Source organism: Pholis gunnellus (genome assembly GCF_910591455.1).
Source record: "Pholis gunnellus genome assembly, chromosome: 8".
Taxonomy (NCBI): Eukaryota; Metazoa; Chordata; class Actinopteri; order Perciformes; family Pholidae; genus Pholis; species Pholis gunnellus.
This window is the reverse complement of record NC_136534.1, coordinates 24,893,997-24,910,649: the sequence shown is the minus strand read 5'-3', so window position 1 is coordinate 24,910,649 and position 16,653 is coordinate 24,893,997. Positions and strand designations below refer to the sequence as shown.

The 16,653-nt window shown below is 44.0% G+C and overlaps 1 protein-coding gene across 1 annotated transcript in view; it reads left to right on the top strand.

Annotated features, from left to right (window-relative positions):
- The window catches only part of sema6cb (semaphorin 6Cb), an 85,283-nt gene that overhangs the window by 48,934 nt on the left and 19,696 nt on the right, over window positions 1-16,653 (top strand). The window contains exon 15 of the mRNA XM_079164312.1: window positions 6,737-6,814. Within this exon, the coding sequence (XP_079020438.1) occupies window positions 6,737-6,814 (78 nt within the window). The remainder of the gene's footprint in view (window positions 1-6,736; window positions 6,815-16,653) is intronic.

Sequence of the window (16,653 nt, the reverse complement as noted above, 5' to 3'; positions counted from 1 at the left end):
ATATATTTTTGGGAAAAACGTGTAAAAGAACACCAATTTTGGAACGTGTCAAAGGCAGCCTGAAGGCTGAGACCACACTCAGTGCTGCGGCCCAGAAGCACTGCATGAATTCATGGTTTTCCTCGCTGTGTGCCGGGAAGAAAACAGCACGAACACTGCCAGGTAACTCAAGTAAAGGAGGATCAATTTCCTCTGCAGCCACCAATTTTAAGAAATGCGTCCACTTCTGCTGCTGTTAGATGTTTTTTGGACAAAAGCCTGCACCGAATAGCAGATGTTACGCTATTATCTGCCTGGTTCGTGGAGTTTGTTGGGCTCAATTTCCCCCCAAAAAGCACTCTGATGTTATTAGTGGTGTTGGCAGGTAAGTGAGAGTAAGATTAAACTGAGCCGCGGGGAAATATGGTGCGGGCCGCCACGTGGTTAGCAGCGGGGGGTTGAATGCTTTCATAAGCCGATTCTGATCCGATTCCTGCCTGAGCCTCATGCTTGAGTGCATGTGATCCCGTGTTTGTCATACAGCTACATGTTGGTGTGCAGCTGAGAGACTAATAGTGTTGTTTTTGATTTACAGTGAGCATGCTTTACTGGTGAACTCTATAATTAACAGATTTGGGAAGCAGTGGAATATTCTTGTAACATTTCAAATGACGAGCACAAAATGCCCCAAATCAGCTGGTTCCTTCAGCGTAATGTGAGAATCAGCTGTTCTTCTGGTAGTTTCATATTTTCATATTCAGTAAATCAGAAAACACATTTGCATGTACATGCATTGTGTAACCTGTTAATACATGCAGCGGCTCACTAATCGTTATTTTGAAACTATCGTTGAGCTGTTTCCTGATTTGTCGCTGTATGGAGTTGTCTCCTTTCATCCAGCCGCTGCGCTGTTGCAGCGATACTTTTCGTTAAAAGTCCTTCGTGCACATGTGTACATGCAGCACATTCTCATTCCCAACTTAGTCAGTCGCCCGACTTTTCAAACTAAGGAGCTCTTGTTATCCCGCTAGCGTCGGCAAAAAATCTTTTCAAAATAAACTTCCAACATAGGTTTATTTCGTTTTTAGGTTTATTTACGTAACAAAATCACTTTAGTTAGTTTGGTTAGATTGAGGAAAAGATTCTGTTACGTAAATAGCTACATTTGTTCCATAACTGCCGCTGGTAAGTTCTGTGACAAAACTACGATGAAACAAGTCGGCGTTCACAAGGTTAGACACAGGACACAAACAGCGGTCTCCTGGGTGAAAGTCTTGTGTTTGTTCGACTCGTCCCTGCCCAGATTTGGGGAACTAAGTTTCTCACTTCATCGTCAACTTATCGCCCCATAAACACAGCGGCCACAGGTCACCGTTCTGCTGTAAATTCCGTAAACGGTACAAAAACAGAACCTTGAAAGTGCTGCTGTCGAGAGGCTGACGTCGCTTTCGGAACAAGTTTATGAGCAGAGCCTCCTCGCCCTCTCTTTGTCTGCAGCCTTTTGTTTTGTCAGGCGTTGTTTTGGCCTCACTCAATGTACTTGCTCCCCGGCTTTGGGATCTATTTTTGGGGCTGTGAGGAATGTTGGCCCCATGTATCCCCCCCCCCCTCCCCCCTCTTATTTCTTTTTCCTCAACCCAGAGGAAGGATTTCTCCTCGGCTCCACCAGGGAATACATATACCCCCATAGCATGCTAAGCCCTCATTGCGAAGGCCTGGAGAAGCTCTCAACATCGTTTAGTCATAAATTGGATCCAGCTGATTGGCCGTGAGCCAGCGATGGTGGCCGCTGTGTGTTTTTTTTTTGTTTTTTTTCCTGAACGATGGAGAAGACGGAACGGGGAGAAAACAGATAGAGCCGGTGTTTCTTAAGCTTACGGACCGGCTACATCCCCAAATCCTTTCTAGAGACTGGAGCTACAGCACACCTCATCCTGGGATTAGGGGCCCCGAAAGCCTCATCAGCACTGACCAGGAGGTCAGGTTTCAGCCACCATATCCTCCTTTACCACACCGATGAATCCGTCTCCCTCCAGATGAGATTTTCTCTCTCTCTCTCTCTCTCTCTCTCTCTCTCTCTCTCTCTCTCTCTCTCTCTCTCTCTCTCTCTCTCTCTCTCTCTCTCTCTCTCTCTCTCTCTCTTTCTCTCTCTGTGTTCTGCCTCCATTTCTTCTTCCTCTCTGCCTCTACATTTCTTTATCTCTCTCTCTCTCTCTCTCTCTCTCTCTTTCTTTCTCTCTCTGTGTTCTGCCTCCATTTCTTCTTCCTCTCTGCCTCTACATTTCTTTATCTCTCTCTCTCTCTCTCTCTCTATCTCTCGGCTTGTTTCTCCTCCCTCCCTCCTCGTAGGCTGCATCGTCAGGATTCTTTTTTCATTTTTTTTCACTCGAGGCCCTGCTGCCAATATTAGGTTTCAGAAACTGCTCTGTTTTTCAGCTGCAGCTAGGAAACTGTAGGGAATGGGAGTTTTAATAAAGAAATACAATAAAAGGGCAAAAGAGGCCCAAAACCCTGTAAATCTGTAGATCCGTGGGATTTTCAAGTCTGGAGGAGATTTCCTTTTTTTAATAAGAACAGTATCAACATAGTGACTTCTCTAATTGAAAACACATGACATTATTCTATTTGTTACAATGTTGCCATATTTATAGCAAAACTATAAGATGAGATCAAAGTTTTAATAAACAGAATATCCTTTTACTTAGAATCCCATTGTTTCATTTGATGGAGAATGACAAGAGGCGGATTTAGATATTAATAAAAGCTCAAAGCAGTATTTAACCACCTATCTACTTCTATTCAGAGTTATATTTCCCAGACAAACGTCTCCCATGTTCCGTCGTTCACCAGCAGCGTCACATTAGCCCAAACCATCTCCAGTAAGTCGGGGCGGTTATTCCCAGGACGTCGGCTAAATGACAGCTGGAAGTTATGAGTCAGAGGCTGGATGAGTCCCTTCTCCCCTCAGCAGCTAATGGAGGTTCCTCACAACACGGTGGCTGCAGGCCGGCGTACGCGCACATCTGGTCATTATAGCGTGACAGGAACGTAAAGCGGGAAGAGAAGTCTGACGAGGGACGCACGCAAACCCGTGTCGCACACAAACTGCGAATATGAGGACAATGTCGGTCTCTTCCTGAAACCACAGCTGGCCTCTTTTTTTCCCATAGTGCTTCAGTGTGGAGGTTCGTTCCTGTCGTGTCTCTGTAGAGGAACCCGGTGATGGAGAGAGATGCACACATACCTTATGGCAGGCCTATGAATAATGTATTAAAGCTGCACTATATAGTGTCGCTCGGTTGGCAGCCACACAGGTTGGCGGGGTACATTTTGTGTCGACCTAGTTACTCAGAGGTCCTCTGTCGGTCTGCGATGCTGTGAGAGACGGGAAGTGGCTTTTGCTGATGAAGAGACGGTTTGTTTAGATTTCACCACTTCATCTGCATGTTGAGGTGAAAATACTCTGCCTCAGCCTCTTCTTCTTCTTCTTCTTCTTCTTCTTCTTCTTCTTCTTCTTCTTCTTCTTCTTCTTCTTCTTCTTCTTCTTCTCTGTTTACAGGCGGCCTAGCCTGTAGCGCCACCTTATGATAAAATGAAGTTTATTCTCTCCAAACCTGTTGATAGAAACGCACATAGTTCCCTTAAAATTTTCTTTACAATTGAATGGAAGCAGCACTGATTATTTTCACTGATGTCGACTCATTATGAAAACATTTCTTCTTCTTTTTTGTTGTTGGGTAAATATCCCATAATGTTTCTTGCACCAGAAGAAACGGCCGTCACTGCTGATGCACTTGTAACTGCTATTTTTTTAAATGTGGTTTTTGTGTCTTCATGTTTTCTGTGTCTTCACAGCAAAGCTAATCAATAAATCACTCCATTGACTATGAAACTGGTGGAGACGACGTTTCTTCACCAGGATGCTCGTCGTCACAAAAAGTCCTCGGCAGCGAAGGCTTAAAGACGCCTCACAGGATATGTTTAAAAACCAAGCAGCCACTGTTTGCAGTCTCCACAGAAAACAAACCGCATGAGCTTCAGTAAATCTGCATGAACTGTACGGTTGTTTGCATTATTATAGAGACTGTGCTATCAAGAAAAAACAGAAGCAAGTGTTTGTGGAAATGTCTGAAGGGACCAACGTATGTTTACTGAATTATTTCCTCTTGACAAGACGTGTGGATCGTGTCAGCGAGTCTGAATTGGTTATGTTTCTTTGTGGCGTCCACAGATCAGGTGCTGGTGTTCTTAATATCTTGTTGTTTTGAAAAGAGTGCTTGCATACGTAGAGTTTGTGCATTTGTGCTCCGTTTCCAGCTGCAGCCGTAGCACAGGGTAGTCCTTTTGTGTGATTTCCCTCGGTTCTGTGAGAGTGACACACTAGTGTGCTCTCAGTGGGATTTCTCTGTAACGTTTGCAAACTGAGGGGTGAAGGTGGTGTAACACCTGCACGCTCACTTTAGACGGTTGCAAATCATTTTAGATATTTAAAACAGGCCACAGGAGTCCTCATTAAAACTCGGGTTTGACGTGACGCCGCACTCCACCAGAAATCTGCAGATCTTTGTTCGGCATCACCTCTGATTTTGTCATTCAGCATGAAAAACATCTCTAAAGTGAGCGTAGACTGGCAGCAGGTGAACATTGTTGTCTTCCGTCGCTGCGGACTCCGTGCTCATTATGTCGTTGCTGCTTGGCAAAAAAGTTATGCAGCTGTGAATTGAAAAAATATGTATTGTTAATTGACACTGACACCCAGCGTTGTTTTGTAATTATATAGCGGCGGGATGAAAGCCAAGAGGATCATGCAACTCATTCCAGAGTGCAGGATTATAAAACCGCAGAGTTGAGCACGAGGCAGAGGGACTGACAGCAGATCAGTTGAAGAGTCGAATCAACGAAACAGACCCGCAGAGGGGAAAGTACTGAATGTTGTGATTTCATACCGTAGGGAACGTGACTAATGGCTGCTGATGATGGTTAATGCGGACCGCCTTAAATGGAGGAAGTAAACATTTCCGAGTACACTCAGCATGTTATTTCGCTAAATCACAAAGCAAGACATACATTACTGTAAGTAGGATGCAGGTGATTGACTCGTCTGCTGACTGCTGACATGAGACCGGAACAAACGCTGGCTGTTCACTCAAGGTTCAGTCACGGCTGATCAATGAGGCCTGAGTGACCTCCAGCGACTGGCTTAAAGGTACAGAATGTAATAAAGAGGCCCCATCGGTTAGTGGACTGCCCTTTTGAAGCCTTGGGTTCGTCATTTTGCCTGTCGCCATCTTGGTTTTGGGCACGAGAGGGTGGAGCTAAGAATCGGTCCCTGTTGATGTTTTGGTGACCAAAATGTTACAGTTAACTTGCACTGAAAACACTGTGAAAGGGTTAAAGTTCTACGACAAAAACACGGACAGCTCTACAACGCTGCGGTAGGGACCTGTCAATCACCGTGTAGCCCCGCCCTAAAGCATCCCCTGCTTTATGGTCTGTTTGACTCTAAATGGACCATCATTTACTAAATGAACATCATGCTGTATTGAAGAAGACTTGAAACTAGAGATTGAGACCATAAACTCATACTTTTCCTATAGACTTCTTTTTGCAACCAGAGTCGCCCCCTGGTGGTCATTAGAGAGAATGCAGCTTTAAGGCCCTTGTTTATTGGCTTCACATTTCAAAACCAGAGGTTGATGAGAACAAAAGAGTTTTGTCAAAAACACAAGAAAGGAGACTTTCTAAAACCGCCACTCTCCATATAGGTCAGGGTTACTGTGATTGAAGCAATTAAACGCACCATGATTTAGCTTGAACGCATGATATTCACATATTCAAAACTCAGATCCACAATCGTATTCCTGTTTCACACTGGATGTCCGGATTGGGGGGCTTAGTGAATATGACGTTGCCTTGTACTTTGGGGATCGACGTTCAAGCCAAAATCTGATTTGTCTGATTCTTTTTGTTTGTTTTTTATTAGGACAACGGGGCACAATCATTGAGCTGTCTCTGGAAAAGACCTCTATACTATAGAATGCTCATTTATTTGATCAAAACACATATGGATTGAGATTTTAAAAGAAAAGAGGTGCAAAGACTACAAGACGAGCTCTGTTCTTCCTTCAATTCAGTACGAAAACAGAAATCCACTGTCTGAATGAAAAACTAATCTGATTGCAGTCTTCTGTCTTTATGTTTGTGTCTTATGAAGAAAGCAGCAATGCTGGGATAATTAGTTAAAGTTTGAAAGTGAATACATGCACTGGTGATACCGTAGCGTGCATGTAGTACAATGACAACCATGTGTTATCATCATCATCATCCAGTCATAAAAATCATTTAGCACTACTGTTTGTGTCAACAGACGTAAACAAATCAGTTGATTTGCATAAGAACAAGACAATGAGACTTTCATGAAGAGTGACAGCTGAGATGTGAAGATTTATGCAGCAATGACGTTGCTTTTGTTTTGTCACTTCGAGATGCTAAATGAACTATTTGTGCAACTTTTCACGGCCATTTCTGCAGACATTTTATCTTTTAGTTTGATGAGCTTCGGTTGTTTCCTTTGACTTTGACTCCTCGGTCACACGGTTCATTCGGAGCTGCACATGATGGGTGCTGTGGCAGCGCGGTGCCTCATCACCCAGCTAACGGCTGCCGGGCTCAGTGTTCTTCACACACGCTGCTCTCCACAATTACCGCCATCACTGACCGTCTGTCTGTCTGTCTGTCTGTCTGTGTCTGTCTGCAGGAGCTGTCTGTCTTCACGGGACCCTTACTGCATCTGGCTCAAGTCAGGCAACTGTGGAACGGTCTCACCTGGCTTCAAGTAAGTCACACACACACACACACACACACAGTCTCTAATCACATTCATTCATTCTAATTGATTTCAACTCCAACATGACTTTTAAAAGTTGTCGAAACATAAACCAAAGAACTATGCGCGTGCCCGTAGCTCGTTGCTGCACTGTGGTTCGTTGCAGCCATAGACTTAATGTGTAAATGGATACGGGATGGATACTGTCGAGCACAGCTTGCAGCTTGTTAGCGAGAGCCACCTAGCGTTAGCATCACGGTAGCTACTTGGCTAGAAAGACACAACAAGTATCCATAATATCCCTATGAATACATTCATGATCAAACGATGCACGTTCTAGTACACAGACTCCTGATTCTGCGTGTCCGCTGTGAACACACACAACGGCGCTGGCTAACAGTGGACATGTTGCTAAGCTAGCTAGCATCACGGTCAATGACAGTGTGAACCATGGACTGTTTATAAAATATCGTTATATACAGTTAGTCTGTGTATAAAGATCTTTATATTCGTAACAGACAATTACTGTCTGGTTCATACTCCGCTACAACTTCACTCAGACCAGCTGTCAATCACAACTGTCAATCATGATGTCCCGCCCCCTTTTTATGGCATCAAACAACTCATTAAAACCGAACTAATAAGAAAAATGAAGACTTGAACACACATCAGCGTGGTGGGAACCACCCTTAAATGACAGAAACCGTCTCGGGGAATCATTTATTTGACGTGTTCTTGTGATTTTTGAGTTCGGCCCTCGTCCCATCCGCTAACATGGAGGAGTTTATGACCTGTACTGCAGTCAGCCACCAGGGGCTGATGGGTTTGGAGTCTTGTCATCCATCTTTGTATACAGTCTGTGGCCTCAGTACAGTTATTGTTTACATTTTCTGTACCTATTTGGGACAATAACGAGGTTTTTACAGCTGCTCGTCTTTCAAAATAGAAGTGCTCCGTGGAGCAGCGAGAACAACGCGCTGACAGCAAAACAGCACAATAAGTTCAGTGGGTTTAAGGCTCAGTGGAAGGTATGAAAGCCCAAATAAAGTCAGAAATAGTATCTGACAGCTGGCAGCTATACAGCCCCACTTTACAGAGCCTCTGGTGCCAAAAGCTGTTTGCGTTATACACAAGGTAACTGTTGGTGAGTTGTGTGTGCATGGTAAAGAGTTTGCAGGGTTTTAGTTTACAGACATTTGTATTTAGTTGTGACTCCTTTTGGAAGGTTTCACCATCTTCATTATTATCGCTATTCAAAAAAAACATCTAAAATGGCCTTTGATTAAAGTTTTATAACTCGTTATATTGCTATGCATCTCAACTTCTATGTCATTTGCTCTTTATTAATACATCTTTTACTGCTTCGTCTTGACATTTTGATGAATTATACAGTTTTATGTTCTTTAGCTTTTATCCTTTTTCATGTGTGTATATCTAACAGGGGAGCTATTCTCATAAGCCATTGTTCTAACCTCTCCTGCACAATGTTCAAACGTGTTTAACAAAAAACACAACCCCTCTTTAGACAAGTGTGCATGTGCAGGTAAACACAAATATATTAGTTATTTGGTGCAAGAAGATGCAGACAGAATATACATCAAGTCGTACAAGGTGGAATCCGATTCTAAAGCCTTGATGAGGGAATCAACGCCTCAACCCGCAGAGGCCAGAAGACTGTCGGTGCACTGCTTTCCGTTTTATGTTATTTTTTGCTCTTTTGGTCGCACGTTTTCTTCACCAGCTCGTGCAACAGCACGTTATAACACCACATGCTGGGGTGTGGCCAGAAGGGCCGCATGCTGCAAACTTTCAGCCCATTAACAGTGCAGCAGCAATTTTCTGCCTGGTGTGACTCATTGTTGATTCCCCCCCTCCCCCCCCCCCCTCTTTTAACAGAGAGGTCTCCAATCATGAACCACCGAGGGGATGAAAGCCTGCACATTTGCTTTTCCAATCAAACGCTCCAGCAGGAGGTTCGGGCCGTTAACTCTTCTCTGGACGAAGTCGTGCTAATTAGCGAGTTCAGCCGCTGTGGCGTTGGGCGGCCCCGTCTGAAAGCACATGGGGCGGACACAGCTATATAAAGACGTTATTAGCTCTCTAACTCACGGTCACAGCGGACAGATTTGTAACTATGAGTCGATAACGTGTAGCCGAGCGGCAGCAGAGGCGATCATTTTCATATCTCCTCCGGGGAGTTGTTGAGCTGTGGCGACGCACTCTTCATTATCAATGATCTGGATTCAGACGAGCGGACTACGTGACGAATGCATCTGACCGAGAGTGTTTGGTTATAAGTGCTCTTGAAGGAATACGTGTCACAAAATTCAGCTCCTACGCTGACCCGTCTCTACATTTGCATTTGGGTTTTTATGTCGTTTAAAAGTGCTGCAGTCCTGCAGCTAACGAGCTGCTGTGTGGAGCCTGTAAACGGACGATATCGCGGTTTCTGTTTGCAGTCAGGACGTGACCGTGCTTCTAGATAAGAAGGAGACACTATCGAGGAAGAAGAGCTTATTTTGGGCTGTTCAAATCACCATCAGCCAATGATAAAACCGTTTTATAAATATACATAGAGTATTTAAACGAATACTTTAAATAAAGAGGTTTCTGAACACTAAATATGTTCTCGTAGAAACCTGGAAAAGAGTCACATGTCTCGATCGTATTTTTTCGCAAAATAGTTTTTTAAGTAAAAATAAGGGAAACACATGTCAACACAGTTTAGAATGCTGTGATTTGATTGGCTGTTTGAAACCTGTTTCTCAGTCCGTCTACAGCCCGACGCGGCATTCTGCAGCCGTGAAATAAAACAATGTAAATGAATGAACCCTATGTCTCACAGAGGAGAACTCTTGTTTTTGTTTTCCTATATTTTCTTCCCCCTCCACCTCCCTCTAAAGCCTGGGCCGTAAAATCAAAAGTGTGCCGCGCTGTCCGTCAAAACGGGGGGGAAGAAAGATGGATGTGTTGGTTGGATGGACAGAATGGCGGGAGGAATAGATAGATTCATGGACGCAGTAAAGGGCGGAGAGGATCGGCTGAGGCAGTTAAAGGTACTATTTTCTCCTCCTTTGTGCCTCCTGACAGTGGAGGTCCTTGCGTGTCCCTGTGTGGTTGATGTACAACCTGTTCCTAAATCACCACGCCGGGTGTTTTCTCTTTTTACCTCTGTGTACTTTTGTAAACTGTGTGTGTGGAGTTTTCTGTATACTGACATCCCACTACACTTACCCCACCATCACACACACACACACACACACACACATGCACAGAGCACCACTTCCACTGTTGACTGGCTTCCAATAGATTACTCTGACAGCTGAAAAATGTGCAGACCTGGAATTATTGCATATCCTCTGCTTGGCCACCCAGACGTATTACTTTTCCTGCCCTCACACGGACAGAGGCTAATGGAATATTTTCTCCCGTTAGATGCATGTTTCTGTGCGCCCTCTTGTATTTGCCTATTTTGCTGCGTAATATTTGGGTTCTTGTGCTTAAAATCGACCCATTGTCCATTTTTGTGGTATTTTTGGATTTCAAAGCCTTGTTGAACCAGCTGTTTTCCAGCAGCTGGATCGCTAACCTTCGACTGGAAACGGGTGTGATGGGTTTTACTCTCCGGCTTTTGTGTAGTTTGAACAATGGAGATGTAAATTGGTGAGCTGGTGGGCAGATACCTTCATTCTAGGAAGCTCTTTCATAATGTCCAATCCGACAACTTTTTAACTTGTATCTGGGAACACAAACAGATATTGACTTCTACATTGTGCACACACGAGTAGTCCATTCACATGAACGTATTCTACATGTTACGCAATGGCGTGCCAGCTCTTCATGGCGGAGACCAAGACCAGTGGTGTTTCTTTTACCCCATAAACATCTTTGAGTACGGCCACTGACTCACAGCATTAACATCACATTTGTCATTTGAACCGGTTGAGGAAGAAGCCGAGTGTTTTGAACACTGATCTTTGCTAACAGCAGCGAGGAGAGATAACAGATGTGTCACCGTCAGAGTTTAGAGAGTCTGTTTATTATCACTGGTGCAACCAAATCATTTCTCAAGCGCACACGATCTCATGTTCATTCACACGTGGAGCGACACACTGGCAGCGTAGAGCCGGGCTGTCATTAAGGATTTATTTTTAGCCTCTACCAATTATCAGCTCCAATATCGATGTTCAGGGTCCAGTACTTCAGACGGAGCTGGGCTAGCTGCTCACAGCCTTTGTGCTAAGCTAGCCTGCAAACACACTGAGTGCTCTTTATCTTTTTCCTCTAACTTTTGGTCGGAGAGCAGGAAAAACTATTCTGAATGAAACTGTATCTTCAAAGCGCCGCAGAGATTCTATCTTTTGAGCATCAAACACTCTGTAGCTCGGTGGAGCAGGTGAGGCCAGTTTGCATTCACAGCAGTTTTCAGCGCACAGCAGGGGGGCCGAACCCAGAACCACGGTGAATAAAATCACCCAAACAACCACGGGAACTCCTAAAACTCCACTCGTGCACCAGTTCTCTGCTCATTCATGTGTTCAGTATGTCCCAAGACGATCACACTTTTCCAACGCAGCTTGCTGGAGCTTCAGAGCTCAGAGGAGGTTTTCAGTAATGGAGAAACTGAGAGTTTGGCACCGAGTGAGCGTACAGAGTACCAGCAGAGAGGTGGATTATGCTGCAGGAGTGGTTTCAAAAGTTTCGATTGGACATTTAGATTTATTTTGACATGTTTTCTTTACCGTCTTGAACTTGATGCTTCATTTACTCGTTTAAAAGGTCCACGTTTTGGGGAATGGATTCATGAGAGTTACATACTCCTGGCTCTGTCCACTGGTCTTAAAATTCACCCACCAGCACTTCTTCAGCTTACTTATAAACGCGTTATGTCTTGTTTCTTTAGTTTGTACAAAAGAGTAAAAACTAAAAGTTGTATTTTTCAAAGTGACTTCAAGCTGTTTCACTTCTGGGTGGGGTGGTGCAGCTTTTGATTTACTTCCTGTTGAGATGGAATATTGTGACCATAGAGGTAATTTAATTTAATTTAATTTAATTCAAAACAAGCAGGATATCCAGTAAAGTAATCTGTGAACATTTTATGGGATGGAACTTTTTGTTTTTGCCTCCTGATGCACGCTGTGCTCATTAAAGATGCATCTCTTTTGAGCAGGTAAAAGTGATGAGATTTAGACAAAAGAAATAATTATCTTTTGGTTTATTAAAAAGGCATGAAGGGTTGGCAAGCAAGATGAGAAAAGGTGTTTGTCATTTTGTCGTGACTTTAAGGAAATGGTTTAGGATTTGAATTAAGGTTGAGGTTGTAATTAAGATTAGGTCTGTGGTTTGAGGTCCGGACTGGAAGGTTCTCACGAGAGAGAGAGCGAGAGAGAGAGCGAGAGAGAGAGCGAGAAAGAGAGCGAGAGATGCTCCAAGCTGCTCGCTGAGGTTTTGATTTATGAATCGGTGTTTAGCGACGAAGCCGCGCTGGAAAACCGATGGACCAGAACGCGAGAGAGATCAGCCAAAATATCCTGTCCAGACTCAACCATCAGCTCGCTGCCAGAGAGAGAGAATGGACGGACGAGAGAACAAAGGAAACAAGAGGAGAGGAACCTACAAGGAGTGTAAAGAAGAGGAAGCAAAAAGATACATGTAAAGAGAGATGTGTTAAAGCAGGGAGAAGTGAAGGAAAGACAGAAAAGGAACGTCTGTTTTTCATTTAGGTTGTTCTACTCAAGAAAAGAAAGCGTCGGCTCAGACTGTCAGTGAGGCCTGGAAGTAACATCAGATATGAATCCTGCATGAAGTCATATCATATAATGTGTATATATATATATGATTGAAAAGAGGTCAGGAGTGGACGGAGAAAGGGAATGAGGATGATAAAGGGGGACGGTGACGGGACGAGAGAAAGGATGAACTGATGTGAATCAGACCTGACCGGAGTTAGAGATGAAGCAGCTCAAAAGTCCTCCTCCTCCTCCCGGGACTCCCTCCTCTCTCACATCACTCTTTTCATGGCCGATCACTCTCTTTTATTTATTTATTTTAGGCGGCATACATCTACATGACTGATGTGTGGCTGATCCAGAGGACAGGAGAGGTGGAGGAGAGAGGATTCACATCCCCTCTTTCTCTCTCTCCGTCTCTTCATCTCTCACACTTTGAACGATTTGTGCGGCTCGGCGTCGTGCTGTTTCTGGGTCCTTTTGGTTTACGTGTCGTCCATAATGCATTCGACGTCGTCACCGAAGCACGAAGCCAAAACAAAAGACGGCCAAGGACGCATAGAGATCCTGGAACAGGGACCAGCTGCAAAGTGCAGGGGAAAGACCGTGAAAGGACCTGGATGGCAATCATTTATTTTGTATTATTGCCAAAAAAATAAATCCAAAGGACCAAAACCAACCATGTATTCACAGCTCCTGGCTTCCTGAAGACGTAAACCATCTACAGCAGCTTTTAAAGCAGCTTGTAGACGTTTAGTTTATTTTTTAAGTGCAGGTTTACTTAAACTTAACCTGAAACAGCTGGACTGTATTTAACAAATTTTAAGTTGTGAGCTTACTGCCCCACAATGCACTGCTTCTCTGGGACTTGAGGGCAGCTTTCAGTGAGATTTTGAGCCGGGCTGAAAGCTGTAAATATGTCTTTTTACTAAGTTTAATAGGTTTTCATGCAGTCAAGTGACCTTTTTAGCCAGTTAGTGGTCAGTTTATCAAATTAAACCCTGTTTGAAAATTTGCTAAAGTGTTTTTCGGAAGTTGTGACGGAGACGTTTTGTGAGATTTCTTGAGCTGGAGGTGAATGAACTTGATTAGTGGCTCTGAACTGAACCCTTCACAACTGAATTTAATTATGAATTAGCACTCGCTCACAGCAGCGTGGACCCTTTTCATCGTTTTTTTTTTTTTTTAAAGTTTCTCCAGCTGCGTAATGTCAACAGTGCGGATTCCAGACGCAAATTTCAAACATGTTTGATCGCGATGACCTCATTATGCGCCTTTAAGAGATAAACAGCTGTGTGTCGTGGGAATTGTTTTCCAGATTTTACGTCTCTTGTATCTTTGAAAAGTGCAACACATTCAGTAAAATGACCGCGAACATGTTTTCTTCATGATGGTCATTCATTAAATTTAATCTGCAGATCATGAAACTCACTTTCATGTTTGTAGATTAAAAAAACAAATCTGTATTCATGGAATTCTTCATGCTCAATAATCAATTTAGTTGTATGCCTTTTACCTTGATTATGGACTCTCAGGTGCTAATTAGTTGTGCAGATTATGCTCACCTTAAGTGAACGTGTCTATTCGACATTTGTCAAAGCTCGAGTCAACATTGCATTCATTAAAATGAAATGCAAAAATATTTAGTTCTCTGAGTTGCTGAATGAAATCAACATTGTCCCCCCCGAGTGCAAAGCTCTTTTATTATCAATGCTAAGATACAAGGAATGATCACACAGGACATGAACCCAGACTGGTTAATGGGGGGGGGGGGCAGACAGACAGATGTTGATATGTGACAGCCAGCACTTCCTTGTGTTTGGAAAGTCGAGCAGAACAAAATGAATTCTTGCCTGCTGGTCGCGTTCAACCGTTTGCTCATGTGTGTGAAACGCCAGAGAAGGTCAATTATGGCGAAAAGTGCCGGCAAGTCTGCCGTGCTTTTTCAGACGTAGAGGTGACCTGTCGGCCGACTCGTTAACAAAACTCCACTGAGCATGCTCGGGGGGGGGGGGGGGGCGTACTTCAATGTTTACGGCACTCTGCTAGTTTGACGAACCGAGAGGAAAGAACTCTTGGTCTGTGTTGATCGCAGGGAAGGAAAATGAGCGACAGAACATGCAAGATGTTGCGGATGTTGCGGATGTTGCTGTTTGGATCTTTCTTTGTGAATATATTCAAGTGCTGTGACCAAATACCCGCGTGATTTGATCATCACCTCGGCTCTTCCTCTGGAAACGTGAAGACACTTTTTAGTGAGGAAGAGAATAATGTGATTCAGTGCACCAGGTGTGTCTCTGCCTGAGAGGCCTCCTCCTCGCAGCAGGTTCTGCAGACGCACATCCTTAAACCTTGAAGGTTGACGGCCGACGAGCTGCTTTAACACACACTGAATAGAAATTGAGGTGATTAATTCTTTGAGCAGATTTGAGTTTTTGCCTCCAGCTGGGCTCAGTGTTCTGTTTTATCAATTTAGACACGTGTTGATTCTCTCAGGAGCAGAGGAGTGTTTGTCTTGAGGGTTGTGAGTCTCAACAAAGGAAATCTAAAAATGTACCGGATCACGTATTGTGTCTGTGCGGAGAGAAGTTTGCTTGTTAATCACATTTGTTTGCATGTAATTGGTGCGTGCATTCTTGTGCAAAGTGTTTCAGCATGAGCACCGGATCATTGCGCTTGTGCTTGTACATGAACCCGTGTCTCATTTCATTCGGCTCATTGTGAACGCGTGGGAAGATTGTTGGCGTCGAACGCGGCGCTCCGCGCGGCGGAGCGGAAGCGCTCCTTGGCCGGTCTCATTACTCGACCGTTGAACGTGCGCTTCTGGACGAGGCTCCGATTTTGGGATCGGCTCGAAAAGGGGGAAGGACGGTGCGTCTATTGGAGGGAGAACAGCGTATCAATTGTAGACACGTTCTCATCAGAGCGGCAGAAAATCAATAATTGCCAGATTGGGTTTTGTGTCGGTTTGGTTCAAAAGAGGAATTCAGAGGATTTGGATTGCACGGCAGCAAGTTCACACTGGCAGAAATTGCACCGTTAAAACGTGGTTTGAAGGATTCATTTGATGTGATTGAGCCTTTTTTCCCCCTTTTTATATTTTTGCTCAAATGATGTTGATTTAATTAGATTTAATCACCAATAATGAATTTACACAAATGTGTTTAAAAAGCGTAACTCATCCGTACTGTACATGAAACATAAAGGGCAACAAACACCAATCAATCTACCAATCAATGAATTCATGATACTCTTCAATGAGTAACAACAGGTGGTGAAAAGGGTTTTCAACCAGACGATCTGCACACTTTGTCCTTTTCCTTTCAAAAGGCCACAAAAAAACACAGCTTTTGACGCTAAAACTTCAACCTCTGTGTTCATTTTTGTTATTTCTGCAGAACGACGGCCAAAATATATATATATACTGAATATATAGTTCCCCGTGCCATTAGCAATGTGGGAGGTTTCGACAGCTGAAAATATCAGTGGTAAATGACAGGTTTTAGTGTCAATCGCTCCGAATCAACACTCTTCCATCCAGTTTTTCCACTGACGTTCCACAATCATGCACCGAGACGGTTATTGCAGAGCAGGCAAACTCCGGGTGCCAATTTCAGCAGCAGTAGCCTCAGTTGACTAAAATACAGTGCAGCTGCAAGAAAGTGCTATGTGTGTGTGACGAGAGTGGCACAGATCTGGAGAACGGAGGAAATGACTAACCTGAGCACTAGCAGAGGAGTCGAGGGAAAGTGAGGACACGCAACAAAGTTGATTGCAACTTCTCGTCACAAACTAACTCCCGGAATCTGCTGAAGGCTGCGGAATTGATGACGCGCAACCTCGTTGAAGATCCGAGGGTGGATTTTTCCCTTCAGGTCCGGGCCGCCGATTTTGTCCCCAACAACAAATGCGAGACGCAGACACTCTGACCTCAGCCAGACACAAAACAAATTAAGTTTCCTTTCGGTGCACTTACCGCCCCGTCTCCAAGCACTCCTCATCAACAAAACCAATTTTGGGAAGACTCGAGAGGTGCTTTGTTAAAAATGGACAGTTAGGAAAATGCCTTGATGCAAATTTACTGATGCGCCTCTTTGTCTTGCTTTGTCTTGTGGCTGC